Genomic DNA, 16175 nt, shown 5'->3' on the forward strand with positions numbered 1-16175 from the left:
TTATAGTATTGGAGGGTATAATCAATGCCTAAGGTGACAACAAACGAAGAAACAAATATTGAAGAAGCAGAGGTAACGGAAGCATTAAGGAAATTAAAAAATAGAAAATCACCAGGAGAGGACAGAATATCGAATGAACTCCTAAAGTATGGAGGACAAGACCTGACCAAACAATTATTAAAATAATCCAAAAAATAATAGAACAAAACAGAATACCACAAGAATGGAGATCAAGCATCCTAATACCTCTTTTCAAAAAGGGAGAAAAATCGGACCCGGAGAATTACAGAGGAATTAATTTATTAAACACAACACTAAAATTAACGACCAAAGTGATAACAAACAAACTGAATAAAATTATGACATTAGCAGAAGAACAACAAGGTTTTAGGTCGGGAAGATCATGCACCGACGCTATATTTATAATGAGGCAGATTCAAGAAAAATCGTTAGAATACAACAAGGCATTAAGACATTACTTAAGAAGGCATTCGACAGGGTCAAATTAAAGGACGTTATCCATTTATTGTACGCAAGAGAGGTACCTCTAGGAATAATTAAAACGATCGAAAATATCTACCAGAACAACACAATAAAAGTAAAAGTAGATGATGAACTAACTGACCCAATTGAAGCTGGCAGTGGGATAAGACAGGGAGATTCCCTGAGTCTTCTGTTGTTCAACCTGATCATGGACGAAATAATAAAAAAAGTAAGAACAAAAAAAGGGTACCAAATGCGAGAAAAACAACATAAAATTATCTGCTATGCAGACGACGCAATACTAAGCTCTCAAAGTGAAGATGATTTACAACGTATGCTGCACCAATTTAATATAACCGCTAGAAAATTTAACATGTTAATTTCCCCAAAAAAGACTAAATGCATGGTTATAACAGCAGATCTAATAAGGTGTAAATTAGAGCTGGAGGGTCAAATAATAGAACAGGTCATGGAGTTTAAATATCTAGGCATCACACTATGCAGCTACGGAAAGCTCGAAACGGAAGTGGAAGATCAGGTGAATAAAGCAAACAGAGCCGCAGGTTGCCGGAATGAAACAATATGGAGAAATAAAAACATCGGAAAAGAAGTAAAAGCCAGAATTTACAAAACAGTCATCAGACCAATAATGACATACGCGGCAGAAACACGACCTGACACAAAAGGAGAAAAATAATGCTAGAAACAGCAGAGATGAAAACATTGCGAAAAATCGATGGTAAGACGATGTGGGATAGAGCTAGAGGTGCAGATATAGGAAGGAGATGCAAGGTGGACAACATTAATAACTGGGTGAAAAGCAGAAGAGTAGAATGGAACGACCACATAATCCGAATAACAACAATAGAGTAGTAAAGACGGTGAGAGACGGTTCCCCAATAGGAAGACGATCAGTGGGAAGACCACGAAAAAGATGGAATGACAACTTACTGGAGGCACATGGAAAAACAGACAGAGTAATGTCTATAAAAAGAAGAAGAAGAAGAAGAATTGTTAAATAAAAATAACAATTTACTGCTTTTTCTCATTCTGAAAAATACGGGGTGTTCTATAAGTAAACGGTAAAATGTATTTATACTTATTAATAGAAAATAGAATATAATATAAGACGTCAATAAGTTATTTCATCGATGACATACCGTGACGTCACTTTTATTTTTATTCCCTAGGGAGTAAAAGTACTTTGCCTCCCTAAGGAGGAAAAGTACGACTTTGCTACCTTCAGTAAGGCCAGGAAATGTATAGTTTTAGTAGAGGTAGGTGGAAAAATTATTTGCCACTTATTTACAGTATGGTATATAAAGCTATATTGAACATCTATACCAAATTTTCCGATTTTAAGTGATTTGGTACATAAATATTTCGTTTTTACCTTATCCTGTAAAATTTACTTTTATGCAGATGTCCCCTTTTTGCAGTTAGCAGTTCATATGTTATCAAAGTGTAATTAAATGTGGTTCCAAATGCTAAAAAAGTGGTCAGGAAGTAAAAAAAACCCTTATTTTTTACATGTTTACAGTTGTTTTCTCATTCTATGGTATTAGTCGAAGAGCTGGGAGCGGATTTTGTGCGTGATAAGTAATATGGGAAAACTATACGGGGATATGTTGAATTAGTTGTGTACATGAATTTCCCCAACGGCCGGAAACCAGAGTGGGGGACGAGGGTAATTATAAGGGGTCAAAGTCGCGGTTTTTATTATTTTTTTTTGTGACGCTCATGATCGAGATAGTGCACCAAAATTTGGGAATAAGTAGGTCATGACGTAACTAAGTAAAATCTCTAGGGTCGGAACGCTGCGCGGCCGACAAAAGGGTGGAGGCATGGGTGAATATAAAAAATATAATGGGTTTTTTGCGACGTTCGTGATTGAGATAGTGCACCAAAAATTTGTAAATAAGTAGACCATGACATATCTAAGTAAAATATCAAGAGCCGGAAACCAGAGTGAGGGACGAGGGTAGTTATAGGCGATCAAAGTCGCGGTTTTTATTATTTTTTTTTTTTGACGCTCATGATCGAGATAGTGCACCAAAATTTGGGAATAAGTAGGTCATGACGTAACTAAGTAAAACGAACGTCGCAAAAAACCCCTTATATTTTTTATATTCACCCCTGCCACACCGCTTTATCGGCCACGCTGCGTTCCACCCCCGGACGTTTTACTTAGTTACGTCATGACCTACTTATTCCCAAATTTTGGTGCACTATCTCCATCATGAGCGTCACAAAAAAAAAATAAAAACCGCGACTTTGACCCCCTATAACTACCCTCTCCCACACTCTGGTTTCCGGCTCTAGGGATTTTACTTAGTTATGTCATGATCTACTTATTCCCAAATTTTGGTGCACTATCTCAATCACGAACGTCGCAAAAAACCCTTTATATTTTTTATATTCACCCCTGCCCCCCACCCCTTTGTCGGCCACGCAGCGTTCCGTCCATAGAGATTTTACTTAGTTACGTCATGACCTACTTATTCCCAAATTTTGGAGCACTATCTCGATCATGAGCGTCACAAAAAGAAAATAAAACCGCGACTTTGACCCCTTATAACTACCCTCGTCCCCCACTCTGGTTTCCGGTCGTTGGGGAAAGTCATGTACACAACTAATTCAACATATCCCCGTATAGTTTTTCCATATTACTTAACACGCACAAAATCCGCTTCTATCTCTCTGACTATATAGTCGTACGTAATATGCAGGTATAAGGATCAGACCGGATGTATCCCTATTCATATCTCAGGGACAAATTATTTATTCTTCTCCTTCTTCTTTTGACATCATAACCCTGGATGGGTCTTTGCCTGTCTGGCTAAGTCCTTCCATTCAGACCTCTGTTGTACCCTTCTTCTCCATTGACTTATGTTCACGGTTTTCAGGTTGTCTTCCACGTCATCCAACCATTTCGTTCTGAGCTTTTTTTCGCCTTCCTATCGGTTTTCTTTGTCCAAAACATCAAGATCAGGGAACATAAAAACAGAACTCCAGATTCCAGTTGAGTGCATTCTATGGTACATGTCCTCTATTTGCTAAAAAGGTGACAAAAATCAAATAAATATAGAGGGATCAGCGTAATACCTCCAATAGTAAGAATATTTCCAAAGTTATAAAAGAAAATATAGACCATCATGGTGAAGAACAGATTATATCAAAAATGAATAACCATTTTCAATTTCGTTGCAAAACGAAAACACAGCCGAACCATATTCTAGTCCAATCAGAGAGTGCTGCAAGCACCCCTACCGGTTTAGAAACTTATAAGTCTCTCATCAGGAGGCGCATATGCTGCTCTCCCTGATCCAACCAAAACAAACCCCAGCGTGCAGTCCCGGATTGCAACGAACGAAATGGCATAGATGCCCTAGCGGCAACTGCTAGCAAAAAGACTAAGTTTTCACTCTAATGGCATATAAAACAACATAATGCTATTCTACATCCCACCAGAATGAAAACAATGGGAACCTTCTCTGGTTACACCTCCGAGGCTTCTACAATTTGCAAGCCATACGGATGCTGAGACTAAGGAAGATGGTCCAATCATCTGGCAGTATTAGCAGGAAAGTTTAGCGGAAGTTTTGCAAATTGGTAGTCTTATAGATTTTGAGGTGCTCTATCCGAATTTTCACCGTGCAACCTCTTTTTGACCTAGGAAATGGCACCATTTTGGGAAAAATGGTACTAAAAACTGGTTTTTCGCAAATATATCCTTACCAGTCGATTTTTCGACAAAAATAGTTCTATATAAAATTATTCTGCGGAAAATTTGCAACATTTTATGTCTAAATGATTTTTTTCGTCAGACGAATAGTTTCGGTGTAAGAGCGCGGACAATGTAACCGCAATACACGCATTGGTGAAAAATCTTCCACTCCGCGTCATAAACCGACCCCTGAGCGCTCCCAACGGTCTATTGTTAAAACGCAAGTATAAAAGGCCCTTCCCTTCGGCCTTGTCCCCTTCTCTAGCAGACATCTGCCGTTGGGCCTCAGTTCGAGAACGTCTTTCTGTGCGTGTGTATCGTTTTCAGAGACATGGCGACCGAGAAAAAAAACTGTTTTATTTGCGAGAATCCTTTAGCTGAAAGTGCAGTGACTCAAGTTAAGGAAAAAGGGTTGGAGACATTTCGCCAATCCAGTATTAAAAGAAAGGATGGTAAAAAGGACCTCCTCAAAGGACTAACTTCGATACAGGTTCACGAAGCGTGTCGAAGGCAATATAATAACGATAAATTAATCGCTGCATTTCTACGTAGAGGAGGTGTTAGCGCTTACTCTCCTCCACAACGGCGATCTAGTGTCTCGACATTTTCATTTAAAAATAATTGTTTTCTGTGTGCGGCTGTAGTAACAGAACTAATGAAAAAGTTACAGAAGCTAGGCCCTCGTGAGCGTGCTCGTAAGATGGTGTACAATGTGCGCAAGATATCGATGAAAGACACTATTATACAACTCGCTAGAGAACGTAACGATGATTGGGGTCGAAAGATTGTTGAGCGTCTTGAACAAATTCACGATCTAGTCGCAGCTGATGGACTGTATCATATCGCATGCATGAAAAAGTTGTATCACGCACCATCTTCTGGAGAAACCGATAGAAAAAGAGGTCCGCATGCGAGCGAAATCGATACTGCGATGCAGTATATTTACTCTCATCTTGAGGCAAATTATGAAGAATGTCAGTTTTCTCTGGACGAACTCATGGATAAAATTGAAGGCGATTATCGTCCGCACACGAAGACTGTTAAGGCGCAACTTTTGAAGAAATATGGTGACGATATTGTTATTGCATTTTCTGCGAACAAGTCCCCTGTGGTCTGCTTTCGAAACACAGGATACAAAGTATTAACAGATGCCTGGTATAGCCAAAAATCGTTCAACGAGGAAGAAGAACGGATGCGTATTGTAAAAACTGCTGCGGTAATCATTGTAGAGGACATCCGCTCTAAGGTTTACGATACCACGCATTATCCGCCATCAGATAATTTTCTTCAGGGAGTATCTTCGGATGTACCTGAAACTTTACGCACCCTACTGGACGACGTTATATTGAAAAATAAACGTTCGTCTTTAGAAAAATGGAAGACTAAAAGTACTGCTCTGGCGCATTGCGTGATTGCCGCAGTAAGGCCAAAATCTTTTTTATCGCCGATGCAAATTGGTGTAGCGGCATTTTTGTACCAAAAGTATGGATCACGGCGATTAATAGACACGTTATCATCTCTTGGCTATTGTGCTTCATACACCGAAGCAATGCTTTTTCAAGTCTCTACTATAATGCGGCCATCGTTGGGTATCGAGGATTTTGCGTTTTCTCAATTTGTTTTTGATAACGCAGATTTTAACACACGAACAATAGATGGTTACAACACTTTTCATGCTATGGGGGGCATTCAATGTATAACTCCTGCAACCGCTATCGCTCCGGATCAAAAAATCGAACGTCTGAAGAAAATGCCGTCTGCTCAAACAATTGGAAAATTTGGTAGTGTCGCACTGAAAACATTCGAAAAAAAAAGTGTTCTAGGTTCGAAAGCTATCGAAATTCGAAACCTGGACAGCATTCGTTTGGTACCGAACGTGGTAATTCCGTCCGCAACAGACTTATTATGGTTATACGGGAAATGGGCTAATCTGGGTAACATACCTGGATGGGGCGGGTTCATGGATCAAGCCACTGTAGACCTTTCTTTCCAGAAATCGTTCGTAGCATGTTTGCCTTTTATAAATGCTCCTCCGGGGAATTACGATACAATTTACACGGTTCTTTGTTCTGCTGCCGAGAAATCTGAGTGTTTGAATCAGCAAACTTGCTTCGTTACATTTGACCAGCCGTTATATATTAAAGCGCGGGACATTGTTTCAACGAGTGGTGATGATACAAAATTAAGTAACGTCGTTGTGAGACTTGGTGGATTTCATTTGTTAATGTCGTTCATGGGATCTATCGGGTACATAATGGCTGGTAGCGGCTTGAAAGAGCTTTTCAACACAATTTATGCCCTTAATTCCATCGATAAAATTATGGCTGGACATGCATATGCACGCGCAGTCAGAGTACATACGTTGACTCATCTTGCGATTGCAAAAATTGTCATGCAGTCAATTGATTTTACACCTGATGAGCGTCAAGAACTAGAAGACATTTTATACAACTTGGACAGGACAGTGGTACTCGAGGCAGATCAAGAAGAATGCTACAAGCAACTTGCTAATAAATTTGAAGAGCAGCTGGTGAAATTCGAACAACGCGGCGCTACGGCAAAGTTATGGGTTCAATACTTTCGGATGGTTACGCTGCTGAAACAATTCATCGAGGCAGAAAGAATGGGTAATTGGCATCTACATCTTGACACCATCCATAAAATGTTGCCCTACTTCCATGCCAGTGGCCACTTTTTATATGCCAAGTCTTGCCATTTGTATCTGCAAGATATGTATAGTTTGGAAGAAAAAAGGACTGCTGATGAATATGAGTCATTTACTACCAAAGGATGGTTTACAATCCGACGATCCGATAAGTTTTGGTGTGGTACGTGGTCAGATATGACTATTGAACAATCGCTGATGAGGCCAATGAAGTGCATCGGTGGCCTTACTCATGGCCGAGGAGTCAGGGACAGCGTGCTTACAATGTGGACTTTAGGGATGGTATTTCTACACAACGTTTGTGAAGGGATTGAACAATTCTGCAATGTAGCTTTTGCAAGTTCCGAGCAGCATGTTGATCTGAGAGGCTCGCGAATCAGTCGTGACAACATTGACGTCGAAAAATTGACGGATTGGTTCGCCCAACATAATCTTTTTCCTGAAATAGAAGAAATCATGTCGATCAGCACCGGAATTTCCGGAACTGAGAAAATTAATCCTCATATGGCACAAGAACTCGGTAGAGCGGGTCTTTCAAAAATCATTGGTGGAGACTTCAACACTGTTAAATTCAAACGAAATGACAGAGTAATTCCACTTAGCGTCATGAATGATTCGGATAGAAGAAGACGTAGTCACGATTGATCCATTAGCAATTTTTCAGAGAATGTGCATAACGAAGAAATCTGATGAAGAACTGCGAAACTTCCTCACCTTCGAACTTGCTCCATTTCCATTGTCGCTCTTCAATGAACAAGGCATTATGCGCAAGTGCGTTAAATCTGCGCTGTACAAGGCATTTAATCAATGCCCTAATGATATCGACTTTGGATCCGCCATGTGTGTTATCGATGGAGGCTACTTATTACACCGGGTTGTCTGGAATCGTGGCGAACCATTTTCGTCCATTTGTGATAATTATGTCGCATTCGTTCAATCACACTATACTTCGAATGCTATCATCGTGTTTGATGGATATCCCGAAAATGCTGAGAACCGTGGTACGAAATACGCGGAGCGATCACGAAGATCACGGATGCATGCTGCGGTGGACATATTTTTCGACGAAACAATGGTTTCGACCGTGTCACAAGAGAAATTTCTGGCCAATGATAAGAACAAAAACCGCCTGATTGAAATGTTGAAATTAAAATTTGAAGCTGCAAACTTCACGATCAAGCAAGCCACAGAAGATGCAGATGTATTAATCGTAACAACGGCAAACAGCGTTTCATCTGCATTCGATTCCGCAATAGTTGTTGGTGAAGACACGGACCTTTTTATTTTATTGGTTGCATTATGCACACGCCCAAACACATATCTTTTAAAACCCGGAAGAGGAAAAACGTTGCAACAGATCTATTCAGCACAATGCATCACAGACAAATCAACCGCCGATAACATACTGTTTTTGCACGCTTTTAGTGGATGTGACACCACATCAGCATTATTCAATCAAGGAAAAATCAAATACATGACTGCATTGAAAAAGAATCCGCAACTAGCGAAGCTTATCGCAGTATTCAAAGACCGAGATGCCGACCCAGAAACTATCGCTGAAGTAGGAGAACAATTTCTCGTTACAGCTGTATACGGTTACAGTAACAAGAAGACTATATCGCTGAATGATTATAGGTATCAGTGTTTTATGAGATCAGCATATAAAAATAAATTCAATATCGCCTCACTACCTCCAACAAAAGCGGCAGCAAGACAACATTCGTTCCGCGCATATCACCAAGTCCAGCAGTGGTATGGAGTGGAAAAGAATGCCGAACAATGGGGATGGAAAAAAAGTATCAACGGACTGATTCCTGTCACCACACTGCGGCCTCCTGCTCCGGAAAGTTTATTGAAACTTATTTCTTGCAAATGCAAAAAAGGATGTCAAGGAGCATGCGGATGCAGAAAGGCTGGGCTAAAGTGCTCAACGATGTGCATAAATTGTAATGAGGCGTGTTTGAATTTAGAGACTCGAGTACAAGACAGCGACGAAGAGGACGAGACCGAAAATATTCTTGAAACATTTCAGGCTGAACTTGAAGCGGAAGCGGATTCCGTAGAAGAAATAACCGAAGAATCGCGCACTTCCAACGTCGAAGAACCTGTTGAAACTGCTGAACCTGGTGAACCCGGTCCATCAGGGACAGCAAAACGCAGAAGAAAGATGCGTTAGATAGCACGATAAGTGCGTCAGGTGGACTAGGCCTACTGGGGATACCACGAGAAAAAAAAACGCGCCATTGCTCTACCTCATGGTGGTGTGGAAATGAGTTTTCTGCCAATAGGAGTGTCGTGATCACATTCGCGGCGCTCTTACACCGAAACTATTCGTCTGACGAAAAAAATTAATTGAACATAAAATGTTGCAAATTTTCCGCAGAATAATTTTGTATAGAACTATTTTTGTCGAAAAATCGACTGGTAAGAAGATATTTGCAAAAAACCAGTTTTTGGTACCATTTTTCCCAAAATGGTGCCATTTCCTAGGTCAAAAAGAGGTTGCACGGTGAAAATTCGGATAGAGCACCTCAAAATCTATAAGACTACCAATTTGCAAAACTTCCGCTAAACTTTCCCGGCTAACCCCTATTGAAAGACCAGATGATTGGACTAATAAAAGAAAGGAAATTGCAATAACTCGAATATGTGATGGAAGGCGAAAGATTTTGAGACTGATAATTCAAGGACAAATGGAGGGTAAGGTAAACGTAGGAAGGAGACGCGTTTCCTGGTTGAAGAACATGAAAGAATGGTTTGGTTGCAGCTCAAGGCAACTATTCAGAGTAGCAACTATCTCGTTGCGGAGATTTCACTTAAAGGAGAATATGTTTAGAGTGAAAGTGACTGAAGTCAATCTATCCGAATTTTTTGAATTGTATATGAAAGATGTAGAATCCAACACAGAAACAAAACACTGTATTCCTTTTCTTCTTATTGTTCCGTCTACTTTCGAAGGTTTGCGATCCATATGGAAATTGTAGCTTTAGAAACTGCTGCACGAGATTTATGCGGATAAGCGGTCAACCCATCTCATCAGGTCTTTCAAACAGGAGTTCTTGCCCCTCTTAACAATTCATACCTTGGAACTCTCAACACATGACCAATTATTGTATTTTCCTTTCTTTGATTATTCTTAGTAATTTTTTTGCTTAGTTATGCGCCGAAATACCTTATTGTGAGTAATTTTTTGTACCATTCCATCTGTTTACATAAATCTCAAAGGTATCTATTCTTCTTTGCATATATTTTTTTGTGTTTTAGAGTCTATTGTGCAACTTTCACTGCCATACAGCAAGACAGAAAAAACTCGACATCTGATTATTCGGATTCTGAGCTTCAGACTAAGGTCTGATTTTAGCTTGCTTGTTCGATTTTTGATAGGATTTTTTTGGATTACCCTGACTATTGACATTTGCTCGCAAAGATTTTATGAAAGTTGTCTGCTCTATTATTTATCCCTTGTTTATGCCAAGAGTCTACGTACCAATGTACTTATATTGGTGTCTCTGAAAATACTAAAATTTTAGTTTTGGAAACCTTTAGATGTAAACCAAACATTTCGGTATGGCGAACTAGGTACCGAATTTACTATATTTTGTGGTTCTTGCGCGTTGGTTGCTATTGGGATGGTATCATTAGCGTACCTGTGTTGTCTATGCTGGTGTCGTTAATCCTGATTCCTTGGACCTTGTTTGGACCTCGTTCAATGCTTCTGTTAATATAGATACCTAATACAGATTAAATAATATCGGTGGTAAAACGCAACCCTGTCACACGCCTCGGCGGATTCGTATATCTTCGGATGTGGTATGCTCTATTTTAATTGTTGCCGTTTGGTGTCAATATAGTTCAGAGATCATTCGTAAGTCTTGTTCGTCAATTACAGCTTTTCTTACAATTTTGATAATAAACCGGGAGATATTAACAGAACTTCAACTACGATTTTCTAAGTCCTGCCCTTTGCAATACTGGAAGGTTAGAAAAGGTACTTAAAATTTATGGAAAAATCCACGGGTTTCCTGTGACATTTTCCTCTAAAAATTAGATTTTCCATGAGGAAAAAAATGGGGAGTTGCGATGAATTTCTGAGTCCTGCCATATCCATAGAATGACAGGATACTATCAATTTTATGAAGAAAATTTTTTGGGCAGGAGGGTTGCAAAAGAACTAAGAGTGTATAATATGGACGGAATGGGACGTTTCGATGCCGCCGGTTCATCGCCGGCCGTTTCGATGCCGCCGGTTCATCGCCAGTCCATTTCATCGCCGTCATATCTCGCTTTTCCTAGAATTCCTAATTAATACTAAAAATAACTAATAATTGTAACTGTCGAAAATTAGGAAATATATCAGATAGCGATTAATTGACTGGCGATGAATCGGCCGGCATCGGCATCGAACTGGCGGCATCGAAACGGCGGCGATGAAACGTCCTAGACCCAATATGGATATACGAACATGTAATGAAAATAATGAAATTTTCATAATTTTCTTAGTCCTGCCAACTTAATAAATTAAACATAATTATTTGAAAAAGATCGAAAAAAATGTTGGCATGACGTCTCCTAATGTTTAGCTGCACTTTAATGTTGACCCTTGGAAAATTCTGTGAAAAATTTTCAACCTGGTTCCGTGATTTTCTGAGTCATAAAATAAATTGTATTAAAAAATAAATAATTTAAGTACACATTATTCAAAATGGCAGGATGTTTATTTACACCTTTTTTACTACACATAGTTAAAATGTATAAGAAAATTCGTGGAAAGTTACACGTGGAAAGTTAATTCGAGTCATGCCATTTTGGACATATCTCAAGAAAGTTAATATAAAGCTATTTACAAAGAGGCAGGATGGTTGTGTAGTTATTTCGTATAAAAATAAAATTTTAAGTCAGTAAATTATTGCAGGTTGTTATACAAATATATTCATATCATCACAATTTTCTGAGTCATGCCATGTCAAGTATGCTTAAAAAACACTAATCTAAAACCGTTTACAACGTCGCAGGATAACCGCAAAGATATTTAATACATAAAACTTAATTTTTATATCGTTAAAAGAATCGTACGATATTAAATATTATTTTCCTGAGTAATGTCTCGAATTTTTACACACCTTTCAAATCTAATACCAAACTCTAACCTATTTATGTTAAGCGATTAGATCATATTTGTATCTAAGCAAACGTAATAAAAGTAATAGGAATCTCTTCTAACAATCGAAGCCCGGAGATTCCTCAGATAATTTTAAGAAAGTTTAACTCAATTTACCTCGTCCGAAAATGCTTCCCAAGGAAGCTAGAGCTCTTTAAAGATGGCGTATTCTAATTATTTTTTTTTAAATAGCTCCAGAACACTTCTATTTAGAAAAACGAAAACTGGTACACCTATTTATCTTCCAGCGATAAATCGAGTCCATCATTTGTCAATTTTTAGTACCGGTCATAGGCGTCCGTTTAGGGTAGGGAAACGGATATTTTATCGTACAACTTTTCTGTGTTTAACTTTTAAACATTTTTGACACTGGATTATTAAACTATGGGGTATTCTTGTACTAAAAGGTACTCTTGCTTTAAGTCGGTAGGATACGCCGTGTTCTAGAAAAATCGATTTGAAAAATTTTTCGGTTTTTGAATTTGAAAAAAAAAACTATTTAGAAAAACGAAAACTGGTACGTTTATTTCTCTTCCAGATATGAATATTTTATCAATTGTCAATTTATAGTATCGGTCATAGGCGTCCGTCTTGGGTAGATCAACGAAATCTCATAACTTGCTTTAATTGTTAAGCATTTTTGACGGTAGCGGAGTAGAGTATTAAATTATGAGGTATTCTAGTACTAAAAGTTACTCTTGCTTTAAGTCGGTAAATACACCGTTTTTTTTTTCATTTTTATTCAAAATACGAAAAATTTTGAAATTGATTTTTATAGAAAACGGTGCATCCTACCGACTTAAAGCAAGAGTACCGTTTAGTACTAGAATACCTCACAATTTAATAATATAGTGTCAAAAATGCTTAAAAGTTAAAGACAAAAAAGCTATGCGATAAAATAACAGTTGCCCTACCCAAAACGGACTCCTATGACCGGTACTAGAGATTCGCAATTGATGGAATCGATTTATCTCTGGAAGATAAAAAAGGCGGACCAGTTTTTGTCTATCGAAATGGAAGCGTTCTGGAGATAAAAAAATCTAATTACAAGGCACCATCTTCAAAGAGATCTAGCTCCCTTAGGAAACATTTTTGGATCATGTGAATTGTGTTAAATTGTCTTAAAATTATCTTAGGAATCTTAAAATTATATACAGGATGTTCTATTAAAAAACATATGTTTGTGTCACCCTGTACAAAAGTACGGGTAGCTCTGTATATTAGAAAATATTTTTAAATTATGATACTCTCTTTGCCCCATATTTTACCTAAATAACTTTTTTTCGTATCTCTTACGACAAACGAGTAATTGGACTTTGTCACACTAATGCCCCACCCTGTATACGAAATAACTATAAAACCACCCTGCCTCTTTGTAAATAGACTTATACATATTAAGATTCTTGAAACATATGCAAAATGGCATGACTCAGAACATCGTGGAATTTTTCACGAATTTTCTTACAAATCTAGGACTCCTGCCGTCTTACAAGAACGGTTTAACCTTCCTGTCGAGTACTGAAAAAGTATTGATTGGATTTGAGCATTATAACTTTTTAAAGGCAGGACTCAAAAAATCACGGAATCAGGGTAAAAATTTTGCGCATAATTTTCCAAGGGACAAGTATACTTAAACAGTAAGAAACATCAAGCCAACATTTTTTTTGATCATTTTGAAATAACTATGTTTAATTTATTTAGTTGGCAGGACCCAGAAAATAAGGAAAATTTCATTATTTTCCTTACATTTTTGTATACATATATACTCCGTTAGCCCATTTACAACCCTCCTGCCCAAAAGTTTTCTTCATAAAATCCATAGTATCCTGTCATTCTACGGATATGGCAGGACTCAGAAATTCATCGCAAAACGCTATTTTTATTTTTTGAGAAAATTTAATTTTTACATTAAAATGTTACACGAAATTTGTGGATAGTTCCACAAATTGTAAGTACCTCGTCTACCCTTCCACTATTGCAAAAGGCAGGACTTAGAAAATCGTGGCTGAATTTCTGTATAATATCTCCCGGTCTATAATGTTTAGATGGTCAAAATGGATTTTGATAATCAGCAAAACATGAATATACATCTACATTCATGTCTATACATCGTTGGGTTGACATTTAATGCTAAAAGAGCTTCTCGTGCTCCCAATCCATTTCCAAATCGGAATTGGGTGTCACTAATCTGAGACTTATACTTCTTGTAAATTCTTGTATGGAGGATACTGAGAATAGTTTTAAGGACATCAGACATCAAGCTTGGGACATGAGATTGAACTGCATTGCGCCGACAGCCGACATGCCTTAAAATGACTTTACATAAAGTGCCACTTTATGTGTACGAATCGGTACTATACAGTGTGTCAATTTAAAAACTTACAATGGCTATATCTCACGAACAAAAGCTGATATCAAAAAATGCTTGAAACCGTTTCTAGGATAGTAAGGGGGAACTAAAATGACATGAAAGAGAACTCACCCCCATCAACCCCCTAGGCCCCACCCATCATAACCAAACAATTTTAAATTGCAAACCCCTACTTGTGATACATCATTGAAAAGGCTATAAAAAATGCTATCCAATGGTATAAATAATAATTATACAGGGTGAAGCAATAATTGTGAAACTTTGGCTTAAATGAAAAATTTACTAAGGTTTTGTTGAATTACAAATTGATTAAAAATGTCAATTAAGTAAATATTTAATGTGAATTCCGTTGTTTGGTAAACAATAATACAGCCTATTTTCAAATTCTGCACGAAATTTGGCAAATGTTCTAGTAATAGGGCGACATGCTTGAGTAATTCTTTCTCGCAATTCCCCAAGTGATGCAAGTTGAGTTTTATAAACAACTGATTTAAGGTAACCCCATAGAAAAAAGTAATATACTATCCTACTGTAAAAAGTACCATCCAATGGTATAAATAATAATTATACAGGGTGTTAATATCAGCTGGCTTACTATGACTTTTGTATTTGTAATGCTATCTCCCGGACTATTATTTTAAATGGTAAATGTCCGCTCGAACTTTTTTTTGTTGAATTAAAACTTAATTTGCTATTTTTGCCTTAAATCAGTTGTTTATAAAACTTAACTTGCGTCACTTGGGAAATTGCGAGCAATAATTACTCAAGTATGTCGCCCTATTACTAGAAAAACATTTGCCAAATTTCGTGCAGAATTTGAAAATAGACTGTATTATTGTTTACAAAACAACGGAACCCACTTTGCACATTTACTTAATTGACATTTTTATCAAATTTGCAATTCAACAAAACCTCATTAAATTTTTCATTTAAGCCAAAGTTTCACAATTATTGCGTCACCCTGTATAATTATTGTTTATACCATTGGATAGCATTTTTTATAGCCTTTTCAATGATGTATCACAAGTAGGGGTTTGCAATTTAAACTTTTTTGGTTGAGGTGGGTGCGGCCTAAGGGGTTGATGGGGGGTGAGTTCTCTTTCATGTCATTTTAGTTCCCCCTTACTATCCTAGAAACGGTTTCAAGCATTTTCCGTCTTCAGCTTTTGTTCGTGAGATATAGCCATTGTAAGTTTTAAAATTGACACACTGTATAAGAAAATGGGCAATGAATAAGTATTACAATTTTCGTAAATATACATTTATTTAATAACAATTTGTGTTTGGTGTACAAGCTAGGGTTTCTGCGTCAAAACTTTCTCTTGGTCTGCACCTAAATAACATCAATCTGGTTACCCACATTACTTTCACACATTCATAATATTCGTTACATTTAGCACCACGATATTTTGTAGGCATGGAGCATGCTGATAACTGTGGTGGCACTAAAAAAATACAATTTAATTAGTTCATTCACTCACGGTAAAATACTGCAAAACCTGTAAATTTAAAAAAAAACCGCTTGGATTGATATGAAATTTGACATACCCATAGCTAACATGTCAAAGAAAAAAAGTGATATTGGGCCGATGTGTGCTTTTTCGCTTACGGTGAGTACTACCCCTTCTAGGGTGTAAAAAATATACGTTCAAAATAAGTCTGAAAGTGGATAACTTGACTAATTCTAAGCAACTTTTGTTTCATAGTGTTTTTTCATTAAGTCAACACTTTCCGAGTTATATATTATGTGAGTGAATATGTTCGGGTCATT

General features: G+C 37.6%; 1 protein-coding gene across 1 annotated transcript in view; it reads right to left on the bottom strand.

The window, feature by feature from the left end:
• Window positions 1-15670: 15670 nt before the first annotated feature.
• LOC126890420 (uncharacterized) overlaps window positions 15671-16175 on the bottom strand; it is a 74401-nt gene continuing 73896 nt past the window's right edge. Inside the window, exon 5 of the mRNA XM_050659328.1 lies at window positions 15671-15849. Within this exon, the coding sequence (XP_050515285.1) occupies window positions 15671-15849 (179 nt within the window). The remainder of the gene's footprint in view (window positions 15850-16175) is intronic.

Source organism: Diabrotica virgifera, chromosome 8 (genome assembly GCF_917563875.1).
Source record: "Diabrotica virgifera virgifera chromosome 8, PGI_DIABVI_V3a".
NCBI lineage: Eukaryota > Metazoa > Arthropoda > Insecta > Coleoptera > Chrysomelidae > Diabrotica > Diabrotica virgifera.